Here is a 22,258-nt window from a genome sequence, read left to right as displayed (position 1 = left end):
GAAACACACACCCTCTTCACATAGACTTTAAGTAGATTAGAAATGAATCGACTTCTAACAGCACTTGGATGTTTAAGATTTTGGTGGCCTTGCAAAATAAATTAAAATCCTATTATATGTAAAAATCACTTTCTTAACTTGCATTCTAGATAGAGCCTCTAGATCCCTTCAGTTTGTATTTTTAACATGTTATTCTCCCTTATCATTCACCTTCAGATTCCCCACATCACCAAAACACATTGAAAAAAAGGCAAGTTAAAAATTACTCATTATTAGACATCCAAAAAGACATAATACTTGAATGTTCATCATCCTTAACAAAGCCCAGGCACAATAATCTACAAATTGTTTCAAAATCCTCTCATCAAATAGACACCAGTGATTCAAATACACCTGACAGTCCTGCAATAAATTAGTACAAATGCTATAACTGTATGAGTTCCTATTACTAATTGTATTCCAGTATAGTAATACAGACTTCAATTAATTTGCAAAAAAAGTTCAGCTGTACTAACAAATTTTGAGTTATGATTACTTTTAATGCTACAAAAGGCAGGGGGTTTCACAACTAAGCCACTATCAGTCAGTGAGAGGGAGAACATGCGGTGGAGTTTGATATCTTAAAGAGGTCATTAAAAGAAAATACAACAAAATGCATGTGAAGAACATGATGGGGGTAGGAAAGCAGGGTGAACAGTGCCTCCCTTTCAAGTATGAAACTCCAAAAATTTTATACTAAGAAGCAGACACAGGCAGTCCTTTTACATAGTACACAGAGAAGCTAACACTTCAGTCAGTAAGCAAGCATTCATGGAGTTCAGGAGACAGACCTTACGAGCACCTCTGAAATGCATTTAGCTTAGAAAAATGTGAACCCCATGGGTCTTGGGCTACAGGAGAAACAATTCAGAAACTAAACAGATTATTGCATCAATTTATGTTTGGATACTAAATGCAAGTTATGAGAAACTTGGTGTGACAGAAATTAAACAACCAAGTATCAGAAGCACAAGTAAGCCAAGGCCCTCATTTCCAAAATTCTTTCAGTTATCAAAAAAAGATACCTTAAATCTTATTTGTAAACATCTGAAAAGTTATTTCAAATTTACTTTTTTGAGTGATTAGTTGCATTAAACCAACCCCTGAATGAATTCTCTCACTGACGTATAACCATTCAAGCTCAATAAGAGCATATGCGTACACATTCAAGGTCAACAAACTAGTCCACAAGGTTTTGGGGTGGCTTATTTTCTCTTCATAATACAAAGTAACTGTTCTGAGATGGTACACATAGGCAAATAGAAAGACCTTGCCCCAAAAACTCGAAATCTACAAGCAGGGATAAACAGCAACTCCTTATTTCCCATAAAGGTATCACTCTTCCATATGTTCTCAGAAGCAAAGGCTACCAATGAAATATAATGCATTATGTTTCTTTAGTATCACAATGCCCATGTTTAGAACTCTTTTTTAAAGCACAGAATGAAACAACAACAACAACAAAATCACCAAAAGCAAGAAAAGTTTACATAACCACTATATACAGGGTTAAAATAAATAGAGGTAATGTTGCAACAGAAAAATTTTACTGGCTTTTAAATGTGCCTTTTAGCAAAGTTTAAGAGGCTTAATAATTCCAATGCCTACAGTTAATTGGCAAGAGCAACAAGATTTCTCTGTAATTTGATATAAGGAAGAGGTATTTTGGTGAATGTTCTCTTCAGTGATGTTATTTGGAGGTTGTATGAAGTGAAAGGGAAACAGAAGCTTTGGAAAATGTTTGTATTGGCCCTTCCTTTATTATTAACTTGCATTACACAGCCCTACACAACCAAAGATTTGACTATATTCCCTTATTCGCCCTAAACAATTTACATTTTTCTTCCCTACATTTTACCTCAAAAATGTCATCCTTGCTATGTACTCTTAACATTTCCTTGTTCCACGTGACGCAATTCTAAAAATTGCTTCCAAAACATTAACTGGGAATAGTCAAGCTGTCATAACTGTGGCAAATAATCCTCTGACATAGTTTGTTATTTGTTTAAAAATATATTAAACAAACAACAAAAACCCACACAAGAACCTAGTTGTATTCCTATATGAAAACACTGAACATACAATCTTAAATGGCTTTTTCACACCAATTCAATCTCAACAAAAAAAAAAATATCACTGTAAGCTAAAAGATTTTATTATTAGATACCATTACATAGTACCTTTAGGAGAAGAATGCCTATCAAGTATCTTTTGGGTTTTCCCGCCGTTACCTCTATACTGAAGCATCAGAAGCAAGCAGGAAAAACTACACTCTAAGTGCTTCAGTGACACTGAAGATTAAAGAATAATCACTGAAAACTGTACTTTCCAATAAACAGCCTGTGAAGTGCTTCAGAACACGAAACTTGGGCAAAAAAGCAACTATACCATTACTAGAGATCACAGAATCGCAGAAAAAAAAAGATTGAAAAATACTTCTGAAAGTAATTTTTTCCAACTTTCTGCTCAAAGCTGGGTTTATTTCAAAACTAGTTTAGCCTGCTCATGATCTTAACCAGTTCTGTTTTAGAAATCTCTAAAGATGGAGATTCCACAATCCAACAATCCCTCTGGCAACCTGCTCATTGTTTAAGTATTCTCATGGCAAAACTTTTCTTCTAATACCCAGGAGTTTTCCCTTGTTGCAATTCACAACAGCTGCCTCCTGTTCTTTCACTGTACCTCAGTACCTGGCTGCATCTTCTGTACGACCCCTCCACCAGGTAACAACAGGCTACTGCTACGACTATGATCATTGAAGGAAAAAACCAAGACACCACACCTACCTTTCAAAGTGGAGCGGCCGGCAGGTCTGCCAACGTTATTTTTCTGATGCTTTGTTGACATACGTTTCATCTGGCGAGGTGTACTAGGGGGAGAAGCGCCATAGAAAGTGTCAGCATTTGCTTCATCTGATAATTCTTCAGGGTCAGATTCAGAGATCTTGGAAGTCGCATCTTCTGATTTGCACTCTTTCCTGCAGAGAACAAGATAAACCATTACATTCAAGATAGAGAATTTTTACTTGCAGTGTCTGTTTAGAAAGCTAATTCATCCATAAATCCCAAACACAGTCAACCTTCTATATTTTACTGCCAAATCCACATGTATTTACCCAAGGTTTTTTTCATATCCCTAAGGATAAGTTTCCAATCAAATAAATAACAGGCAATATATGAAAAGGATGGTATAAGCAGAGTGTCACTAGAAGAACACAACATTAACATACATGTATATGTAATACATCTCTTTCTGAAAAGACTTGTGGCAAGCCTAAACTAAGAGGTGCATGAAATAAACAAAGGTTCAAGTATACAAACATAATGCAAAACGTTTAATCTAACCAGCAGCAAGGACAACAGCAGAGGTCTTCCCTTCCATTCTTCACCCCCTAAACCCCGCATACCACAAAGGCAACTTCTAAAATCACACTCCCACCCTTCACGAAACTTCTCCAGCATAGGAGATCTGAAAGTATTTTTCACAAATTTTAACATCAACTATATTAATACCATTAATATCATATATAAATACTATCACTCCCCAATGGTGCCATACATGAAATTATCTTGCTTTAACACGTATCAGGAAGAAGAACACACCCCATTTTCAAAGAAAGAAAAGAAATGGTTTGCCTGTATTCCCTCACTTATTTCGGAAGCAGGTGTGCAAAAACTTGACTCTACAGAACTCTCAGTAATTCTTGACTCTAGTAAAAGACTCTGAGGCAAAGAAACAGTCGATCTAAATCAGTGCAAGATCGCATCAGTATCCGATAACTTCAATTTCACTCAAATCACAGATTATATTTTACTTGCTACTATTTTAGGGGCAGACAAGGAATGTTACTTATGCTCTGGTGAAATGAGTCTGAGTTACTGCAGCAAGAAATATTGTCAGAATATTGCCAGCTAAGTAAGCAGTAAGGCTAACAAAACAAAAACAAACAAAACACAGATACTGTACTTTTTCTTGGCCTTTAGCTACAAACAGAAATAAATACCTTAGCATGCAGAAGAGTTATGTTCTCTGCAAAGCCACAGAAACATTTAGTGTATGAAATACTCTTTTCACTTTACTCTTCTCACTCTACTACTTCAGCTTTGAGAAGGCAGTAGGCAAGTTCACTGACTTCTGCAGATAAACCTTACTGGTTACCCAAGAAAAATGACCCAGCTGGTACCGCAGCACCACCTGGAGTCTAAGGAGAGCCCTACAATCTGGTCATAATGACAACCACACAGAATCACCAATACTTTTAGTCTGGTTTCCTTGCCTTTGAATATCACACTGTTACTGTGTCTTAGATGATTTAATCTGATTTAAACAACCCCCACTGTCCAAATATAAAAACAAGCCGTACATTTGTTCCTACAGATCTTGTGAAAATAGGTGGATGAGTAAGAGAAACAGATCTTGTAAGTGCTGAGCTGGGAAAGTGGAACTCAAGTTTACATCTTTTTGGACACCAGAAGAGCTTTATTTCTGAGAACGCTTGCAAACAGCCCTACTGCAAAAAACACTTCAGAGAACACCCCTCTGATCTTGCCAAAGACAAATCAACCACAAGAGACTAAACCACATAAAACAGAAGTCATTAGTTCCAGTGCTTATGGAGCCACTTATTTTTTCAGTGATCTCACTGGCCTGGCAAGGCAGAGGGTGGGGTGCTGATGCTCTTGTGGAGGCTGGCAGAACAGATCCTGCAAGCACTCATGTTAGGTCTCCAAGGTAGTTTTAAACTAGGACAAGTTACCTCATTAGGAGAGACCAGAGAAAACACTGTTTTCCCTCTGTTTATAAGTGAGCAACCTCTTCGAAGAACATAACAATCAAACCTCTCCACCAGGCTGAATTAACTGATCTTTAAAGAACGCAAGATGGTTATTTTGGTCACTATTGCCCGAGGCATTTGAAAGACCTGTAGGTGTGGCCCTCATAGGACATGGTTTATTGGTGGATTTGAATGTGTCACTTTACTGTTGGACTCAATCTTAGAGCTCCTTCTCAACCTAAATGATTTTATAATTCTACCTTCTTTGTTTCTTGCTATGTCTGATGAGAGGGTATGAGTGCCAGAAGTATCCAAATCACCCTCCAATCTCACACGTGAATTAAACACATACCTATACAGTGGCATCCAGTATGACTTACTTAACATTCAGCCATTTTTTTCTGGGTAATTTAGTAAAACGTTCTTTGATAAAAAGCATAGCAGGCATCACAAAACATGCAGCACTTGAAATCATATCACAAAACAAGCAATTGTGCCCTCGTTCATAACAACAGAACCACTCTTGTTAGCAGCTGGTGAGATGATCTAACCAAAGCCGGCTGGTCTGCTCAGAGAGAGGAAGGCACAGGTTGCAAACCAAGTTTTTAAAAATTTAGCATACTCAGTTTAGGGTTTGTGTGCAAAGACTATACCTCAAATCGGTGCCAATTAACACAAAGCTTCAGTTTCATCAGTGCAAGCCTTAGGGTACAACAATGCACTAAACATACAGGGTCTGAACTAAAGCAGATACATCAGCTATGACACGGTAGGATTAATTTTTCTCATCCAGACAACACCAGAAATCTATGATCTTCAGCAGGAAGACTCTGGTGTTAAAATCAATTATGATTTTTACAGATTACTGACATTGCAGCATTTACAATATTTGTGTGTTATTTGCTGTCATGAACTAACCATAGACTAATTAAATCTGCCAATCTCTAAAATGCAGTGCTGGCAAGCCTGAATCAGATCATAGTGTTGGTTATTAGACAGAATTGTTGGTTCCTAAATACTGTTGCAACCAGAGTTGAGAAACATTAGTTGAGGCTAATTTCTTCATAGCTACCAAGACATGCAGGTTTTCTCCCCCACAGCAAGTGAGAATCATCCAAAGTTTAATTATGCTTACACACAAAAAGTGAAAGCTAGAAATGTGACAACTGCAGTTACTATTTGCCAATAACAGCCTAAACCAAATCCCTACAAGGAAAACTAGATGTGCACAATTTTCATAGTCTATTTACAGTTTCCAAGCCTCAATTTTAATGACAAAAATGCTTTTACCCTGTAAAGACTGTAACCAGGATGCATAAATCATAAATATTGGGAAAGTTTTAAGAGCAGTACGGTAAAAACAAGAACCAAAGCAAAACAACTTAACAGCTCGGAAATGCACCAAAAAAAACCCCCAACAAACCAAGAATGTTTCAACCAGAATCTGAAAAGACAGAATACATAATTTCTTTAATTTGCACTTCTATACAACAACAGCATTTTTTTTTTTTTACTAAGTGAAAGTGATGGCAATGTATGGACAATTCCAGCTCAGTCATGAAAACCAGGATAATTCTTCTCGATTTTAAAGGCCAGCAAACAAAAATAGGAAGGGGGGCAGAAATCGAGGTATGAAATTTGAAGCAGCAGGACAGGAAGCAAAGGTCTGGTAAGCACCACTATTGATAAGGGCCATAACCTTTGGATACATTCATTTATCACTGAAAATAAACTAACAAATGAAAAGACTACTGAGGATCACATGGGAACATGTTACAATTAATTAGGCTAAAGTCCCACTGAGGAACACCATTTTTAACCAATACAAACTTTTGCACTTTCCTGAAGCTTGCAAAGTTTGTAACAACCATTAACGAGAGGTCATCCTAAAAACTGTGACAGCTATATGGGGGAAGCACCTTTTTACTCTTCCGTTTATATCAGCCACCTTCCTCAGAAGCAGGAGTTCAAATACATTAGGCACTTACATAATTAAGTCAGGTTCAGCTACTGCTTATCATCCCACATGCAGCTTAAAAGCTTGTTGGGGACCAGAGCAGTAGAGGTCAACTGACTGGACTACAAGCACATAGCAATAAATTTGAGTTAGGCAGTTCCCACACAGTAGCTGGGATAATCACCCACCAAAATGGTTTGGAAGCTGTGCACTCCAGAGACTGCTGCTGTAAACAGCTGCCCGCAGTATCAAAGCCATCACACCTTGCAGGAATCAGTAAGGCTCTTTCTCAACACCTCTTATGGCCCTCTGCCATTTTCACACAAAGAACTGCAGTATCTGTACAGGGTCCAGCACCAAACTACCAAGTACCAGCTCTTGACATTCAGTGGCTTTGTTTTAAAAGTAAAGTGTCTATTTTTCAAATATATACTCCTTAACTCAGATTCAGCTTGATAATTAATGCAGGAAGACAAAGCTACATTGGTCTGCTCTTAGCAATGCACATTCCCAGTCAGCAAAAGTAGCAGAAAACACAGGCACTACACACTGCCAAACACATCTTGTTAAAGTTAAGGTAGCTCTCCCTAAAGGTAGTCACAGCCAGTCTTTTTTTCAGACAATATTCTGACAAGAACTGTCATCACCCAACAGCTGCTGGCTATGCAAAAAGCAAACAGAATTTTTAAGTACCCACCTATGCACCTGTTAAAACAGAGAAACAATAAAGTATGCAGTCAGTGCTGCTAAACACCACACACAGCAAAACTCTGGAATTAGAAGCTCCAATTTCTGTGGGACAGTACTAGGTTTCATTTTATAGCAAAAGAGAATTTAATGGTACTCCTGGACCAACAGCACAAAAAAGGAACTTCACTAAGCAATCAGTAGCACCTTGGGTAAAAAAGACTGAGGATTAGACAACCAAATCAGGAAAACAAGATGAAAAAACTTAAAGTTCTACTACAATACAGGACAGCTACCTGGTGTAAACACAGTGTTACGTTCCAACACTAGGAAAGCATCATGCACCCCTATATTTTAATCACTTTTTAAACATTATGTTCTGAAGGAAGTTGTAAGCTTAAATGAATGGACATGGTTCTGAAAGATTCCTGAACTGAAAGCAGAAATGACTAAAAATCCAGCTTTGAATAAGGTATTTTCAAAGATTTGCAACACATGTGAATACAAAAGTGAAGTGCCTGATGTTACTGCATTTACTATAAACTGCCCTAAGTGCAGCAAAAGGAAGTCTTCAGCAGAAGGCAAGGAAAAGATCTTGTTGGAGGTTTTTATTATATTATTACAGCACAGCAGGAATTTGCACAGTTTCTACAAATAAAACTATATTCTTTTGCTAAATGTATTCTAAGTCTGGCACAGCACTTACAGGTGGGAAAAAATAGCCTGTTAGCAGGATACGAAAATTCTGTGATGAGCACAGACATTCAAATAGTATTCATGTCACATATTCCTCCTGTCATTATACCTCCAGAGACTGCAGACAAACGTAGTGTTCATATTAAAACCTAACACTGACATAGAGGAATGAAAATAATTGACCTTTGTTTTCACATTTGAATCTTAGATGCCTGAGCTCAGTATTTCTGAGTAGTCAATGTTAAATCTTAGTCATCAGTAAATAAAATGTCCTTGCTATCAACATATTAATAGTTGTTATTGTTACAAACTTGGTAAATACTTGGTATACTTGGTATAATTGAATTCAACTTGAAACTAAGAATATGCCTGGCTTTGTAATTTGTTATCCTAAGTGTAATTTGGGTAAGCTATAGAAAAGTACCAAGTCTGAGGGGTTTTTCTGAGCAGAATCACTACCACAAAGATAAACTGCAGATATAATTCTCCTTAAAGTTCTAGTGTAAAAATTTTAAAAAAACAGAAAAGTCTTCAAATTACGTAGGGCAAATGAAATTTAGACTTGCAAAAAGTACCACATCTCTATTAAAGCCTGGATCAGCTTCCGCCTGAGAAAAAAACTTTGTTACTTTTGGCAAATTCCTGCTTGGCAAATGAATATCCATGGTTTTGGATAAGGAACTGGAAGGAATATATGTTACCTGTAGCTTTTCCAAAGTTTAGAGAGAACATATGCCACATCCCACCAGTACAAAAAAAAGATCTGAAAGCAGCTTTAAGCTGGAAGGGAGAGCGGTAACAAAAGCTTTGGAGTTCCAAGTTTCTATCTCACAAGGATCTTGTAGGCATTACTTTACTCTAGAAGAGACATCTGGATAACTTAACTTGACAAAAAAGCCTGGCAGAAAATCATCTAACTGCACTCTTATTCTGGAAAAGGGGAACTTCAGAGTACCATGTCTTTTGGCACGAAGACTGTATAAAAAAATAGCAGGGAGGAAGAACAAAATAATAACATTCTTCTCTAAATAACTTGTTGCCTTTGCAACTCTTCCTTCAGTTAGCAACTAAAAAGCAAGACTGCTAACTCCTTTAATTTCTGCTTTTCAAGCAGGCTTCTCTACCTCAGTTTGTGTATTCCTATGATCACCCTTATACTTGCACTATTTTTCCTTTCTACAGCAGGTGACTAATCCTGTCCAGTTACATGCATCCATTTCCCAGCTCCTCTGAAAGTTAAGACATAAATTTATTTATGAGGGTCACATTCAACCTTTCATTGATTTCTCTAACAATAAAAGCAGATAATATGTAAGGCACACCAAAGTAAAGGCTAAAATGAATGGGGGAAAAAAATGAACTTAAAACTTGTCTTTAAATTAGAAGAAAGTTTGAAGGAGACAGATTTTAAAAATAATGCCTGGAGGTAATCTAAGTTAACAAAAAATTACTTTGTCATGTTGTCGTCTTAAAACAACATTTTAAGGCAGAAATCTATGGCATTTCTGTATGTACTAAGTATTTCAAATTACATTTTAAAGAAGATACAGTACCAGCAAAACAAATTCAGTTTTAAGAAATATTAGAATTCAAATTCAGCTGTACATAGCTACATTTTTTTTCTTCCAGAGGAATTGGGGGAAGGCAGGATATGTTATCATTTATCTCTGCAGTCTAGGAATGAACAAACAGCATATTGGGAGAAAAAAGATGATAGCTGGACAGGAGGAAAGGAGAGCAAAGAATTTATTTATAACAGATAGTAATTTTACCATTTACTCCTGACACAAAATGCAAAAAAAGCACTTACATCTTTCATCTAGTATGTCTGCATATGCAAATCTTACAAAATCTAAGTTTGCATTAAAACAGCTTACAGCACAAATACTTCTAAGAGAACAAAAAAGGAAGCAATATTAAAAAAAGAAATTTAATCAGGTATGAAATGTAATGCTATTCACACAGCTTTTTACAGTGAAGACCCTCAGAAATTACCAACACTACAGTCACAATAAGATGATACAAGAAGGGAAACCTGTTCCAGTGTACCTTTTGCTTCCCAGGTTGCACATCCCTGACGCTTTTGCCATCCCTTCTGCACAGAAGGCAACAATCATGTGACCTCAATCACCAACCTGACAGCAAAAACCCCATTAATTTTTTGGTGCACCATTTACCTGTCAGATCAATACACACAATACACACAAAAACCTCACAACCCCATGACAGCCAAGCTCCTCCACTACATCTTTCCTGAACCTGGCATTCTCTTGTAGAGAGAGCAGGGGGAAGAAGGCAACCTGCTGAGTGTTAAGTGAAATCGTGCTCTCAGTCACTCTCTTCTGGCTGCACATGAAGCAATTTTACACAACTCTCTGTCCCTTCTGCTTTCCAGACACTTTGCCAAAAGTCACCAGCACCCAAGATGCACACGTATAACTTAAAGTATCAACCCTAGCTCTTCACTGGTGCTGCCAAAACAATCCAGCTCAGCTGGTATGCCTTTGTTAGCAGGATTTTTCCAACTTCAGCCACTTTTAATTTTGATTAGACAGCCAAATGTACTTAATGTCACGCTAGCAAGTTTCATATGGCAGACATTCCTAGTTGAGGGAGGGCAAGAGAGGGATGTTAGAAGATGAGAACAGTAACTTTTAGCTGAGTCAGCCACAAAACTAATGCAGATTTTTACTTGCAGCAACAATAAAACCAGAACACTTGGGCAGGAAGATGCTTAAGGTAATATTGGTACCACCACAAAGAACTGATTGATTACATAATTCCAGTAGCTTTTTTATAAATTAACCTATGAACAAGGGCTTGTGAACATAGAAATAATGACAGAAACACTAAAACTTCATTAGCGAATTGTCAGGACTTAAGATCAGCCCTTTAAAAGCCCCACTCTGCTCACTCTTTACACCTTGTTTATCTTTGAACACTAACTGTAGTAGGGCTGCACAAGTGCACACGCTCCGGCTGCTATGAAACCCATGCCACCCTCTTGCAAACTACAGGTTTACATTACAACAGCCCTGCTAACACTTAAGAACCAAGTACAATAAATTCCACATCAGCTGAGGGAGCAGTATAAAGCAAGTATTTCTGCTGCAACACAAACAGTGGTTTGGAGCAAGACTTCACTGTGACAAAACCACCACTATTCCTCCAGAAATTGCCAAGGAAAAAAAAAAGTCATTACTGGGAAAAAGATTAATGCACAGCTTTGAGCTCAGCAGTTAAACTTTAATTGATTCCCAGCAACAACTTTTCCTCCTTGGTAACTCTCAATTAAGCTCTTTAATTAGAACAAAAGGACCCAGCAAGTGTGAACACACTTCATTTCTACAGTAAACCTCGAGCACATGTCTGACTAGGCATTACAAATTTCTTTACAGCACTAATGTACTTACTAGCAAATTTTAGTTTAACAGAAAAATTTTAACACAACTGTCTGCTTCTCAAGATCTGGAAGCTACCAGAGTCAGTTCTTCAAATTACTACTATTTTGGCACTTTTCCCAAAATTCTCCTATATTCCTGGGCAGAAGCTTCTATATGTGGTTATTATATTTACAAAAGAAAGACAAAGTCACAGAAAAATCTAACAAAAGCTATTGAAAGAATGGTGAGGTATTGAAGCACCTTTCAGCTGATTAGAACAACATGGTAAACCTCAAAAAGAATAAATTGTCAAACAATGATTCAAAAATAAATTAAGCAGAATGCAAAGTAGTATTCATCATATCTTTTCATAGCAAGTAGTGGTAAGCACTACTGAGACATATTTAAATGATCCAAGGAAGTAATTTTTCTTCTGCAAGTTATACCAACTAGAAATAAGTATTAAAAAATAAATAAAATAGAGCTTTTATAAAAGCTTTGGCAGTTCTTCATGTTCCCATCTCAAAAAAAAAAAAATACTCAGAACTTTCTGTTCTTTTTTACTAGCAAATTTGAGAACAGAGAAAGCTTAACTCATTTTTCCATCTTGGATTATTGTAAGTTTTCATACAAATTTGAACTATGATGTAACAGCATTTACAGTAGATTCATCTCTGAGCTTGTCCCCAATAGATCATTTGATAAAAACCACACCATATTTTATTTCAAAAGAAAAAAAAAGCCTATTTAATTCTACCCTTGCTCTATAACATGTAATAGAGTGTGAAAATGTTGATGGGTTTGTTAGGTTTCCACATCCATGTTCAAGCCTGCCAAGTGAAGCTGCAAATGGATCAAAGGTCAGAACTGTAGAAACAGGAGCTAAGAGAGCTTCACCCCTCAGCTAGTATCCAGCTCTCTTCAACAAACAACTGATGTTAAAATATTCATTGATTCTAGTCCTCATGCTTCTCTATTAGTGCTACTTTTTCAACCTCAATTGCACCCTAGCTCATATTTGGGAATTTAAACTGACTTTTTTTTTTTTTTTTTTAATAAGAATCTCTGAAATATGTTTTCCTCACTAATGATGTTTGAGCACTACACAGCACACTATCAATCCAAAGGGTAAGTGCTGCAATTAAGCTCTTGGCACTTGCACAGGTCAGATCCCAAGGTCTCAAGCCACACACCAAAAGAGTAAAGTATATTTAATTAAGAACTATTTATGAAAAATCTGCACTAACACATCTGCATGGAATTTCTGGAAAATTTTAACTACACCAAGAAAAGTTACATTCTATTGGGAAAAGAGATATATAAAATTAATATAAAAGATTGTTAAGCTGCTAGGTTCAACTATAAATATATCATATATGAAAGTGATAAACTGGGAAGTGCACAGACCTGTGATAAAAGAAAAAGATCTGTAACAGCCATTCTTCCCCCATTCTCCCACACACACTCTATTCTTCCGGCAGAAAGTTCCATTCCTAGATAAGAAAAAGCTAACAACTGGTTATGATCCCAAAGTTTCAGTTCGTCACTTAGATAAAGTCAAAGTCTACAGGAACCCTGAAGGTGAAGTACTGAAAGTTAAATAGGTTTTCAGTGGAAGCTGGTGTCTAAGCACTGCACACTGGACTTCTTGTGTGTGACCTTTGGAAAATCTGTGCAATGCAATGGGACTTCAGTACTCTGCACTACTTGGAGCATCCTAAAAGCTCAGTGGTCATGCCCATGGAGAGTTCTACAGTGAGGTCAAGAAGTAATAGAGGCATGAGTAACTGTGGCCTTGTTATCACTTACTGAATGGATGTTCGACAGCCAAAATGGTAAAAACGTTTACAAATACTGCTCTCAGGAAAAGCAACAGCAAGTAAACGAGCAGCACATGTAAGCCAAGGGCAGAATAAACCATACATTTATACCACATTTGAAAGCAACACATGACACCACTGAATATTAGCAGGACACAGAAGGAACAGAACTTCTCCCTTCCTCCTTCTACCCTAAGACAGCAGGAGACATTCATCAGGACAATACTTACATCCCATCTTGTCTGGCTCCAAAATAAACCTGATCAGGTTTCATGGCAAATTAATGTGACTTTACACACAGGGTTCTTGGACTTGACACGAGTGAACATTTGTCAACTCACTAACACTCAAATTCAGATGTTAAAAACATTCTCATTTGGCTTTACATTTGCAGTAAGCTGAGAGTGAGCATGGGACCATTATCAACACTTTAAATAAATAAGCTTCTAAGTTATTTTTTAAAATTCAAAAATTATTTAGTCAATAAATCACAGACTAAACATAGCATCAGTGCAGTTAACATCTGAGAGAAGAATAAAACTGAAGGAAAGTAACAGTCCTGCAAACATAAATGTTGCAGGCAACAGCAAATCCAACCACACCACTGAAGAAATGAGCTGAGATTCCTGGGCTGACAGAGGTCAACACACTATTGACTAGCAGCTGGTAGTATGAAAAATTGTCTTCTAAATGCATTTTAGATGCAGTTTAAAAGAACAGTTTGTATATAATTTAAGAAATGTGGTTGTCATGGAAGCCAAATCTTTGTAAGCCTCTAAAAATCCAAATTAGCTCCCTGACGTAAGAATTACTGCATATCCCTTATGCTTTCCTTTAAATTCAGTAGATTTGTTTTCATCACAGCACGGTTTGCATTCCACAAAGGTAAATATCACTAGCTTACATAATAGTAAAACCAACCTTGACACAGACAGCACTAATTAACAGACATAAAAACAACCCAAGCAGCCACACAACACAGACTAATCCTTACTGCTACAAATGCCAAACACATCTCAACCAGCACTTCATGTGTGTTTGTGCGTAGGTGGAGCAATCAGTCATTCATCCCAATCTTGCACATGTAAACAAGAAAATGCAATACATGTAGAATAGAGATTACATCTTACCTCATTTAAATGCATGGAGGAAAAAAAACTGTGGCAAAGCTCTATATACTTAAATCATTTTTCCTACTAAAACTATGATCTTAATAAAATGATTTTAAACTCTTTCACTGCTCATATACTATCAGACACACAGATAGTTTGGCAAGCAGGAAAATAGGTTGAGCACAATTCATAACATAACCTCAGGCTTCCCCCAAACCACAGATACTGCAGACTGACAGCCCAATTCATTGCCATCCTAGAGACAACAAATCTGATAGACAGACTACTGAAAAGTTCCCCAGCAAGGAGGAAGCCTCCACATAATTCACAATTCTGTCCCACTTTATTCACAGCCTTGGTCCTTCCTTCACCCCTTGCACTGGATGTATGCCAGGAGAAAAGAGGGCTACAAGCAGTCAAGGCACAAGTTACAGTAGTCCTATGGCTCTTCATGCCTTTGAAGTGCTCCCAAACAAAGAGCAAAGTCCCAACAAAAGACATGCTTAAGGCCTCATTTTTCTCTATAGTGGATTTTGTGCCAGAAAATTCTTGGGAAAGCCTAAAATTGGGCTTGGGAAATTTAAAGCCTATGGGCAATACTCAAGAAGCACCAAACGCATCTGTTTTAATTAGCATTCTAAATTATCTAAGTGGAAACATCTTATCTTGAAAACTTTCCACTTGTTATCACGATTGATACTTAAATGTTAATTCTCCACAAAACTTTTCAGTAGTATCTTTCACTTATCCATAACTACTGCATGCTACCCAGAGTCAAAGAGCAATTGTCCCTCAAAATCAACATCTGCTTGCAGGCTCCCTGAGTATTTTTCAGTTTAGAGCTGCCTCCCCTCTCTCCCCACCCCAAAGTCCATTTCAAGAAAGAAAAGAAGGCCTGGGAAAAACAGTGTGCTTTTGGAGAGGGATTCCCAATCAAATGCTTTTGATAAAGGACTGTGTAATTCAAAAAAAGCCACAAATATATTTTATGCTTGCTTTCAGTTTACAAAATATACTATTGCATTTATATTCTAACAAGACAGAATCCTCACACAAAGACAAGCAGATTTCTCACACGAGGCAGTCTCAAAACAACAAATCAATAAGCTTTGTTTATTTAACAAATGTAGGTGTATTGCTAATTCAGAATGACTGAATACTTCTCCATCAGAACTAAAGTTAACTTAAAGAGAATGCATTATAGCAATGCACTTTAGCACTAGCCAGAACTCATTATCTTAAGAACACATTCATACTCTACAAACAGGATTAAAAGCTATCTGCCATCAAATGGATTTCAATTGCCCAAGCCTGGGCAAAATAAACTGATTTCAACAAAATTCTAACCTCACAGCCCCAAGAATAAACATCTAATAATGACTCCGGAATTTAAATCGACAGTAATCATGTTTGAAAAAGCTTCAGATACTTTACTTGTATTACATTTAAGTAAAAGCAAGTGCTGCATGAAGCCAGAGAAGCAGTTGTGTTCTAAAGCAGGTGTGAAGTTAGGACACAGAGTACACAGAGAAGTGAATCACAGTGGATGGAGTATATGCACTACCCTACACAAATTAAGGTTACCTAATTGTTTTGAGACATCCCCTTCCCACCCACCAGCTCACTCTGAAATAACTAATTCAATTTTCATTTGCTGGGTGAAGTTGTCACCACATTATCCACACCCACATCCGACTCATATAAACTGTCCTGTAATAAGCAGAATCCAGCAGAGGTCAGAAATGGCCCTGCACAGGAAATGCCTGGGTGTTTTCCATACAGGCTCTGAAGATTACTCTTCTACATGAAGACAGCCCAGGTTTAGGGTCATGCTGTTGGACAAACTTTATTTTAAGTCATTTTCTGCTGAACCTGCAGTATTAGTCTTTGAAGAGTCCTTGAAAAAGTAACTTAGAAGCTTATTAATTCAGCTGCCCTATAGCATTTGTATTTCATAATATTTCTGTTAAATCTAATTAGTTTTATACATCTTCTGATTTTGGCATTCTCATGACAGAAAAATCATTAATGCAAACTCAAAGGCATTGTTAACTCCATAGCCTTGACCCAAACAGGAGCACATCACAACTTCCCTTTTATTCCATCAATACAAAGCAGCAGCTCGCAATATTCAAGAACGATCTCAGCAACACGACAGCAGATTTTTTGCACAGCACACCTGGTACACAATGCACCTGACTACTGCCTTACAGTACTAATTGATCACACAAGCGTTTTAAAAACGTTTCCTGAATGCCTCCTAGTGAGAAGTGAAGTGCATCAACAGGATGTTATTTTCAAATGAGAAATAATTGCCACGGAATTAATAACTTGGACTTCTGCAATACTTCTACAGCCAGCTGGAAACACTAAAGCATAAAGTAATTTGCATCCCCATCTCTCAGCAGGACACAGATGGAGACTTGCAAAAAGCCAATCTGCAGGTCAGCATATTCAGGAGGTGACAGCAGTTGCAGAAAGCTTTGAAGCATCACAACACTTCTTTGTGAACGCTTTTTCTTTATTTTTTTTAAACCCCATCTTCTTACAACTATCGACTGCAATGTTGTCAGCAGCGATACTCCGTGACCCTGCTGTTTTACCGGCACGCTAAAGAAAACCCGATTTTAATCAAGGCTGCTATAAACAAGAGACACCCTTCCAGAGGGCAGCGCTTTTCATCGCTGCAGCTCACAAGTCGAGGAGCACAGGTCACGCTCCGTCAGCCTCCCGCGGGCTCCAGCTGCTGCTCCCCCTCCTCTCTGCAGCCCCCGGCCCTCCGGCCCGACCCCGAGAGCCGGGCTCGGCAGTGCCCCGACACACCCGCCCGCACTGCTGCGAGGCTGGGGGCGAAGGAAACGATTTGCTTTAATTGCAAAGCGCCCACAAAACACTGCCTTACCCACCGCAGCCACTAGAGATTTCTTATCGAAGCACTTTCTCGCTCCGTGGGCGCTCTGCAGAAGCGCTGAAGCAGCAGCAGCAGCAGCCAGAGGTTCTGCACCGCGGAGGGGCCGGGAGGCAGAGCGTGCACCCCCGGCCCCGGCGCTCGCAGCCCCCGCCCGGCATCGCTCCCTGCAGGGAGCTCCCTGTGAGGCAGCGCTGGGTACTGACCTCCCCGGCGGCGGTGGCGGCTCCTCCATGGCGGCGGCGGCGGCACAGACCAGCGCGGCGGCGTCTCTCATGCATGCACCGGCGCCGGCATGGCGGCGGGCCCCAGTGTGCGGCGCGGGGGCGCAGCGAGGAGCAGGAGCAGCAGGAGGAGGGGAGCGGGTTCCTACCCGGCTGCAGGAGCGCGGCCGCGCAGAGCCGCCCGCGCGGCCGCCATCTTGGGAACAGCCTCCGAGGGCAGCGGCACCGGCAGCATCGCTACGGCGCGGCAGGAGGGACCGGCCGCGCCAGAGGCGCTCGCTCCGCCGCGGCCGGGCAGGGGGCGGCTCCCGGTGCGGGTTCCCCCCTCTCTCCCGCGGCCGCGGGGTCGGGACGGGCTGTGGGACCGCGGCACTTCCCTCCGACACCGTGGAAACTACGTCTCCACAGCTCCCCGCGAGGGGCCGCGTTTATCCCGAGGCGGGGCGGTGATGGGGGCGCGGCGGGAGCTGCCGCCCCCTCGCTGGCCCCGTGGCGGAGCTGTCAGGCGCTACCTGCGGCCGCTCGCTGCCGGTGCCGCGGTCCCTGCAGCTGCTCGTTCCCACACCGCTGGCAGACAGAGACAGAAGAAAAACTAACTGCTCAGAGGAAGATGGTTTCCCTCAGCAGGTGCCAGCTCCCCGCAGCCTTGCTGGCCCGATGTCCAGCGCCTGCGGAGGCTGGAGCGACCACGGCCGGATCCAAGGAGGTGGAAGGCGTGAAAGACCTTTGAGGTCCCCTTTGAGGGCGTGCATGGAAGAATGATCTTTCATCTTTTGTACGCTGCTGCTGCTGACAGAGTAACTTGTTTCAGTTTATGAACCTGGCCTTTTTAAACCCTCCAGCAGCACTGGTTATCAGCCTTGGACAGAGAACTGGAGCCATAATATCCATTTGGAAATACGGGGAGGAAAAATGTAATTTCCTGAGCCGTAGGTTGGCAGGAATATCATTATCAATGTTAACACCCGTCAAAGGCAGAAAAGTGCCATGGGTTGTTCAATTTTTAGGGTCGATGAGAGGGAGCCTCATCTTCTGTGTTACAGGATTGGAAGCACAGCAGCAAACCCCAGCATCAGTAATGTGTATACAAAGCACATGCATTATTTCTGATGGGTGAAATTTGAGCTTGGACTGGATTCAGTTCTAGATTCTGCATTTATGCACCAGTTCCTTCATTACTTGTACAAGAAATTTGCACCTTTCTAGTCTGATACTAAAATTCCGTTGTAAAGTCACTGTTCATGAAATAAAGTTGTCCACCTCTCTGTCAAAGTTTAGGAAGCAAATTCAACAGGCCCTTTAAAATAAAAGATTTTTTTTTAAGCTGAAATGCAGAATATAGTTCTACTACATCATTTTAATAATATCTACTATTTATCATCTTAATAAATGCATGCTTTAAAATGCAAGACCAGATAAGTAACATTATGCAGGAAGCCACTTAGACTGTTTTCTGTAGGTCGAGAAAGATACCTGAATCACCATGACTCTGATGATCATGACATTTAAACGTCAAGACACTCAGCATTTATGTCAAGATTATTAATTAAGATACCTCATGTAATGGAAAAATGCAGTATTTAGCATGTGAAAGACTTCTGCTCAAGTACTTGAGCTCAAAACCATAAAGCAGCTCCAACAGTGGATACACACAATACATTCCCACTAATCTGTCATGGTGAACAAAATTTAGAAACCATAGCTGAAGGAAGTCAAGGTCAAAAATTCTGAAGTGCTAACCTAATAAATTAGCTGTCATCTCCATAAAAAAACATACATTATCTAAGGTAAAGCTGTTTACTTCACAGTATGCATGTGTTTTTAGTATGACAGCAAATAACAAAGGGTCAATGTTACTGATTAAATTCGAACATCCTTTTCAGTTAGGGATCATTGTCTCACACCATCTCTGCAGCTGTTTGCAGGGCAGAGGCATATTTAGCAATCATGGCAAAATATTTCAGCTTCTTTACTTCTTCTATCAAAACAACCAGTGCAGTGGTATGTTAGAAGCACAGCATTTTCGTTAACTAGGAAAAAAATCTGATACTGCATTTTGTCATAGATGTGAAGGCCTGATGGTGGGGAAGTGGAGACATCCCAAGGGCCCTTGGCAAAGGGAGAAACAGGGACTGACTGCTGCCACTACTTTCTGTAAATATTAAGATAGTTTACTGAAGTAAACTGGGGTTCACTGCAGCCTCTTTAAAAAGGAGGTCCAGAAAAATCTTCCCTGCATGCGTTTTCCCCTTTCCCTTTAGGGCGAGCCAGCATATTGGGTTGCATCACATTCTTGTGGTATATCACAGAATATATCCTAGAACTACAGATACTGACCAAGCAAAGGCTGTAAGTTTGATACAGTGATGCTTCGTTATCTGCAATAGAGCATAGATAGCAACATAGCTCATGGCATCAAGAAGAAGATTGTAAGAGGAGAGGTTTGTAAATGGCCTTACAGAGAACTTGGGAAGAAATTAAGAGATGCAGAAATATCTGGAGTTGATAGTACAGAAAACAGCAGATGACATAAGAGTCCCAGAGCCTTTATAGGGATAATACTTAGCAAAGAAAAAAATTCAAGGCATTACAGAGGTCTTAAAAATGATACGCAAAAAAATGATATGCATTATTTTTGGCTTCTTTTGAGGAATACCATCATATTTCAAAGACAAAACATCAGTATTTCATAGGTGCATAGAAATTGATTCATGAAATTGTTCACTCTGGTTCTACTCCTGGAACAGAAGGCAGCACAGGATTAAAATACAGATCACAATAAGTAGCATCTGTCTGTAAGAAAATTGAGTTAAAATATTAGGAATGGATTTTATTGTCTGATGTGGCAAAATCATGACTCCAAAATTCTAGGTTAAAAAAACAAACCAGGAAACAGATAACTGTCAAAATAGACAAACTTTTTTCAGTTTAACTTCTGTTTTCAGAAGTTTTAGAATTTATTTTCTTCTTTTTTTTTCAGAAAAACATCTGGCTTTATAATTTAGCAGATGCTGCAATTGCTTAGGAATTGCTTTTTATTCTAGCAAGATGCCTTTTATTACAGTAGCAGTCCTAGAACTTGTAATAGAAATTTGAGATGGCAGTAGCATCCTAATAACAAAAATAGGTCTTTCAAATAGCATTTTCAAAATTTCTACTGCAACTACCCTTGAAATTTCTGTCTATTCCTGGGGCACATATTCTGTTATTCTTTCCTCCTCATTTCATCACAGGTATCAGACACGATTGTACATGCAGCTGTGCTTTTGCCATTTCTCCAGTTATTTTCTATATAGAAAAAAACTTAATGAAGACAAAGAAATATTTGGTCCATGTAGGTAAATAAATATGTTATAAGAAAATATTTGTAAATTTTTCTCCTGGTACCTATCACAAGGCCAAACTTCCAAACTTTTTTTTCATGTCACAAATGTTGCAGAATAAGGCACAACTTGGTTTTTGGTTTTAAGTCAGTTAGTGAAATCTAGTAATCAGATTGTTCTTCACTGTGTGAACTGCATGCAAAAAGTCAAATTCTTGACAAAACCAGCTTTGTACAATTAGTTTTCTCTTCCAGTAAGTTATTTAGTTTTATTCTAATAAAAGCCATTTAAAAGCAAAAGCAAAGTTAATTAGACATTGGAAAGCAGCCTGCTATATAGTTAGTCTACATCTAGTAAAATGTGCTGAAGATAAAATATTCATTTTTTCTTGGTCATAGATTAGAAATGCTCTTCTGCAATGCAATGAAGAGTAAAACATGAACAATACCTGCATTTAAAATCTAGAACACAACCTGACACCATTTCTTATGCAGACATTGCAACTAGCAACTCCAGAGTCCAAATAAAATACCACAATGTATTTCTACCTGGACATATGCAGATTCCTCCATCGACTGTTTTGTTGTTCTCACAGAAGATCAGGTTGGGGGTGGCATTGAAAGAAACAGAACGCAGTTCTCAGTGTCATCTAATTTGAGCTTTGCTGCAATTGATTTGAAGTGTGAAGCTGAAAGAAATTAAGGAGTCACACTGTATATACCCTTGTTCAATCACCCGTTACTGCTGTGATTCATTCACTTGGGAAGCTTGCATGATAGCTGCCAAAGCTTGTTCAGCAGCATGGTTTAACACCCGTGCTATAATAGGAGCCAGCTAGCTTGACAGAGGTGGAATATTTCTGTCTGAATGCTGTCATCTCACAGGCTGCATGTTGGATTGCACAGGGCTCGATACCATTAATTCACCACTATTAAAGGAGTATTTGTTAGTAAGAGTAGCATGAGGTCAGAGACATTCCTGGGATTATTGTTTTATCACTTCAACTGGGCATTATTTTTTTGGGTCCTTCCCCTCCTAAAAAGCAACTCTATGTAGCACTGCCTCTGCCATTATTTAAATGGCATGACCCATATGCGAGAAGTACAAATTCCAGTTGTGCTTAAAGTTGTATGCTTTTACCGTGTAAAGCTGGTCTTTGGGCTCAGTGTCTGTAAAGCTGGGCATAGCTAAATCCACTGGCTGCTATTCAAAGATACCAAGGCACTGGACATAGAAATTATCTGAAACTGAAAATGTTGACACATGTATAACAGTCTGGCTACAGGAGTTTATGTCTTCCCAAGAACTGACTTTGGACCTGTGACAATCAGCTGC

At 39.1% G+C, this 22,258-nt stretch overlaps 1 protein-coding gene across 9 annotated transcripts in view; it reads right to left on the bottom strand.

The window, feature by feature from the left end:
* The window catches only part of MAP3K4 (mitogen-activated protein kinase kinase kinase 4), a 71,788-nt gene extending 50,092 nt beyond the window's left edge, over nt 1-21,696 (bottom strand). Inside the window, exons 1-2 of one of the 9 annotated variants that reach the window (XM_069010088.1) lie at nt 21,472-21,696; nt 2,826-3,016 (exon numbers count right to left, since the gene is read on the bottom strand). In XM_069010088.1, coding sequence (XP_068866189.1) covers nt 2,826-3,016; nt 21,472-21,479 — 199 coding nt within the window. In that variant the 5' untranslated portion in view covers nt 21,480-21,696. Of the gene's footprint in view, nt 1-2,825; nt 3,017-10,202; nt 10,242-12,943; nt 12,988-17,582; nt 18,932-21,471 lie in introns of those variants that run through there. The other 8 variants (XM_069010093.1, XM_069010090.1, XM_069010084.1 and 5 more) reach the window with 8 other exon arrangements.
* Nucleotides 21,697-22,258: the final 562 nt, after the last annotated feature.

Source organism: Aphelocoma coerulescens, chromosome 3, assembly GCF_041296385.1.
Source record: "Aphelocoma coerulescens isolate FSJ_1873_10779 chromosome 3, UR_Acoe_1.0, whole genome shotgun sequence".
NCBI classification, from domain to species: Eukaryota; Metazoa; Chordata; class Aves; order Passeriformes; family Corvidae; genus Aphelocoma; species Aphelocoma coerulescens.
The sequence above is the reverse complement of the archived record's forward strand: the minus strand, read 5'-3'. Positions and strand labels throughout refer to the sequence as shown.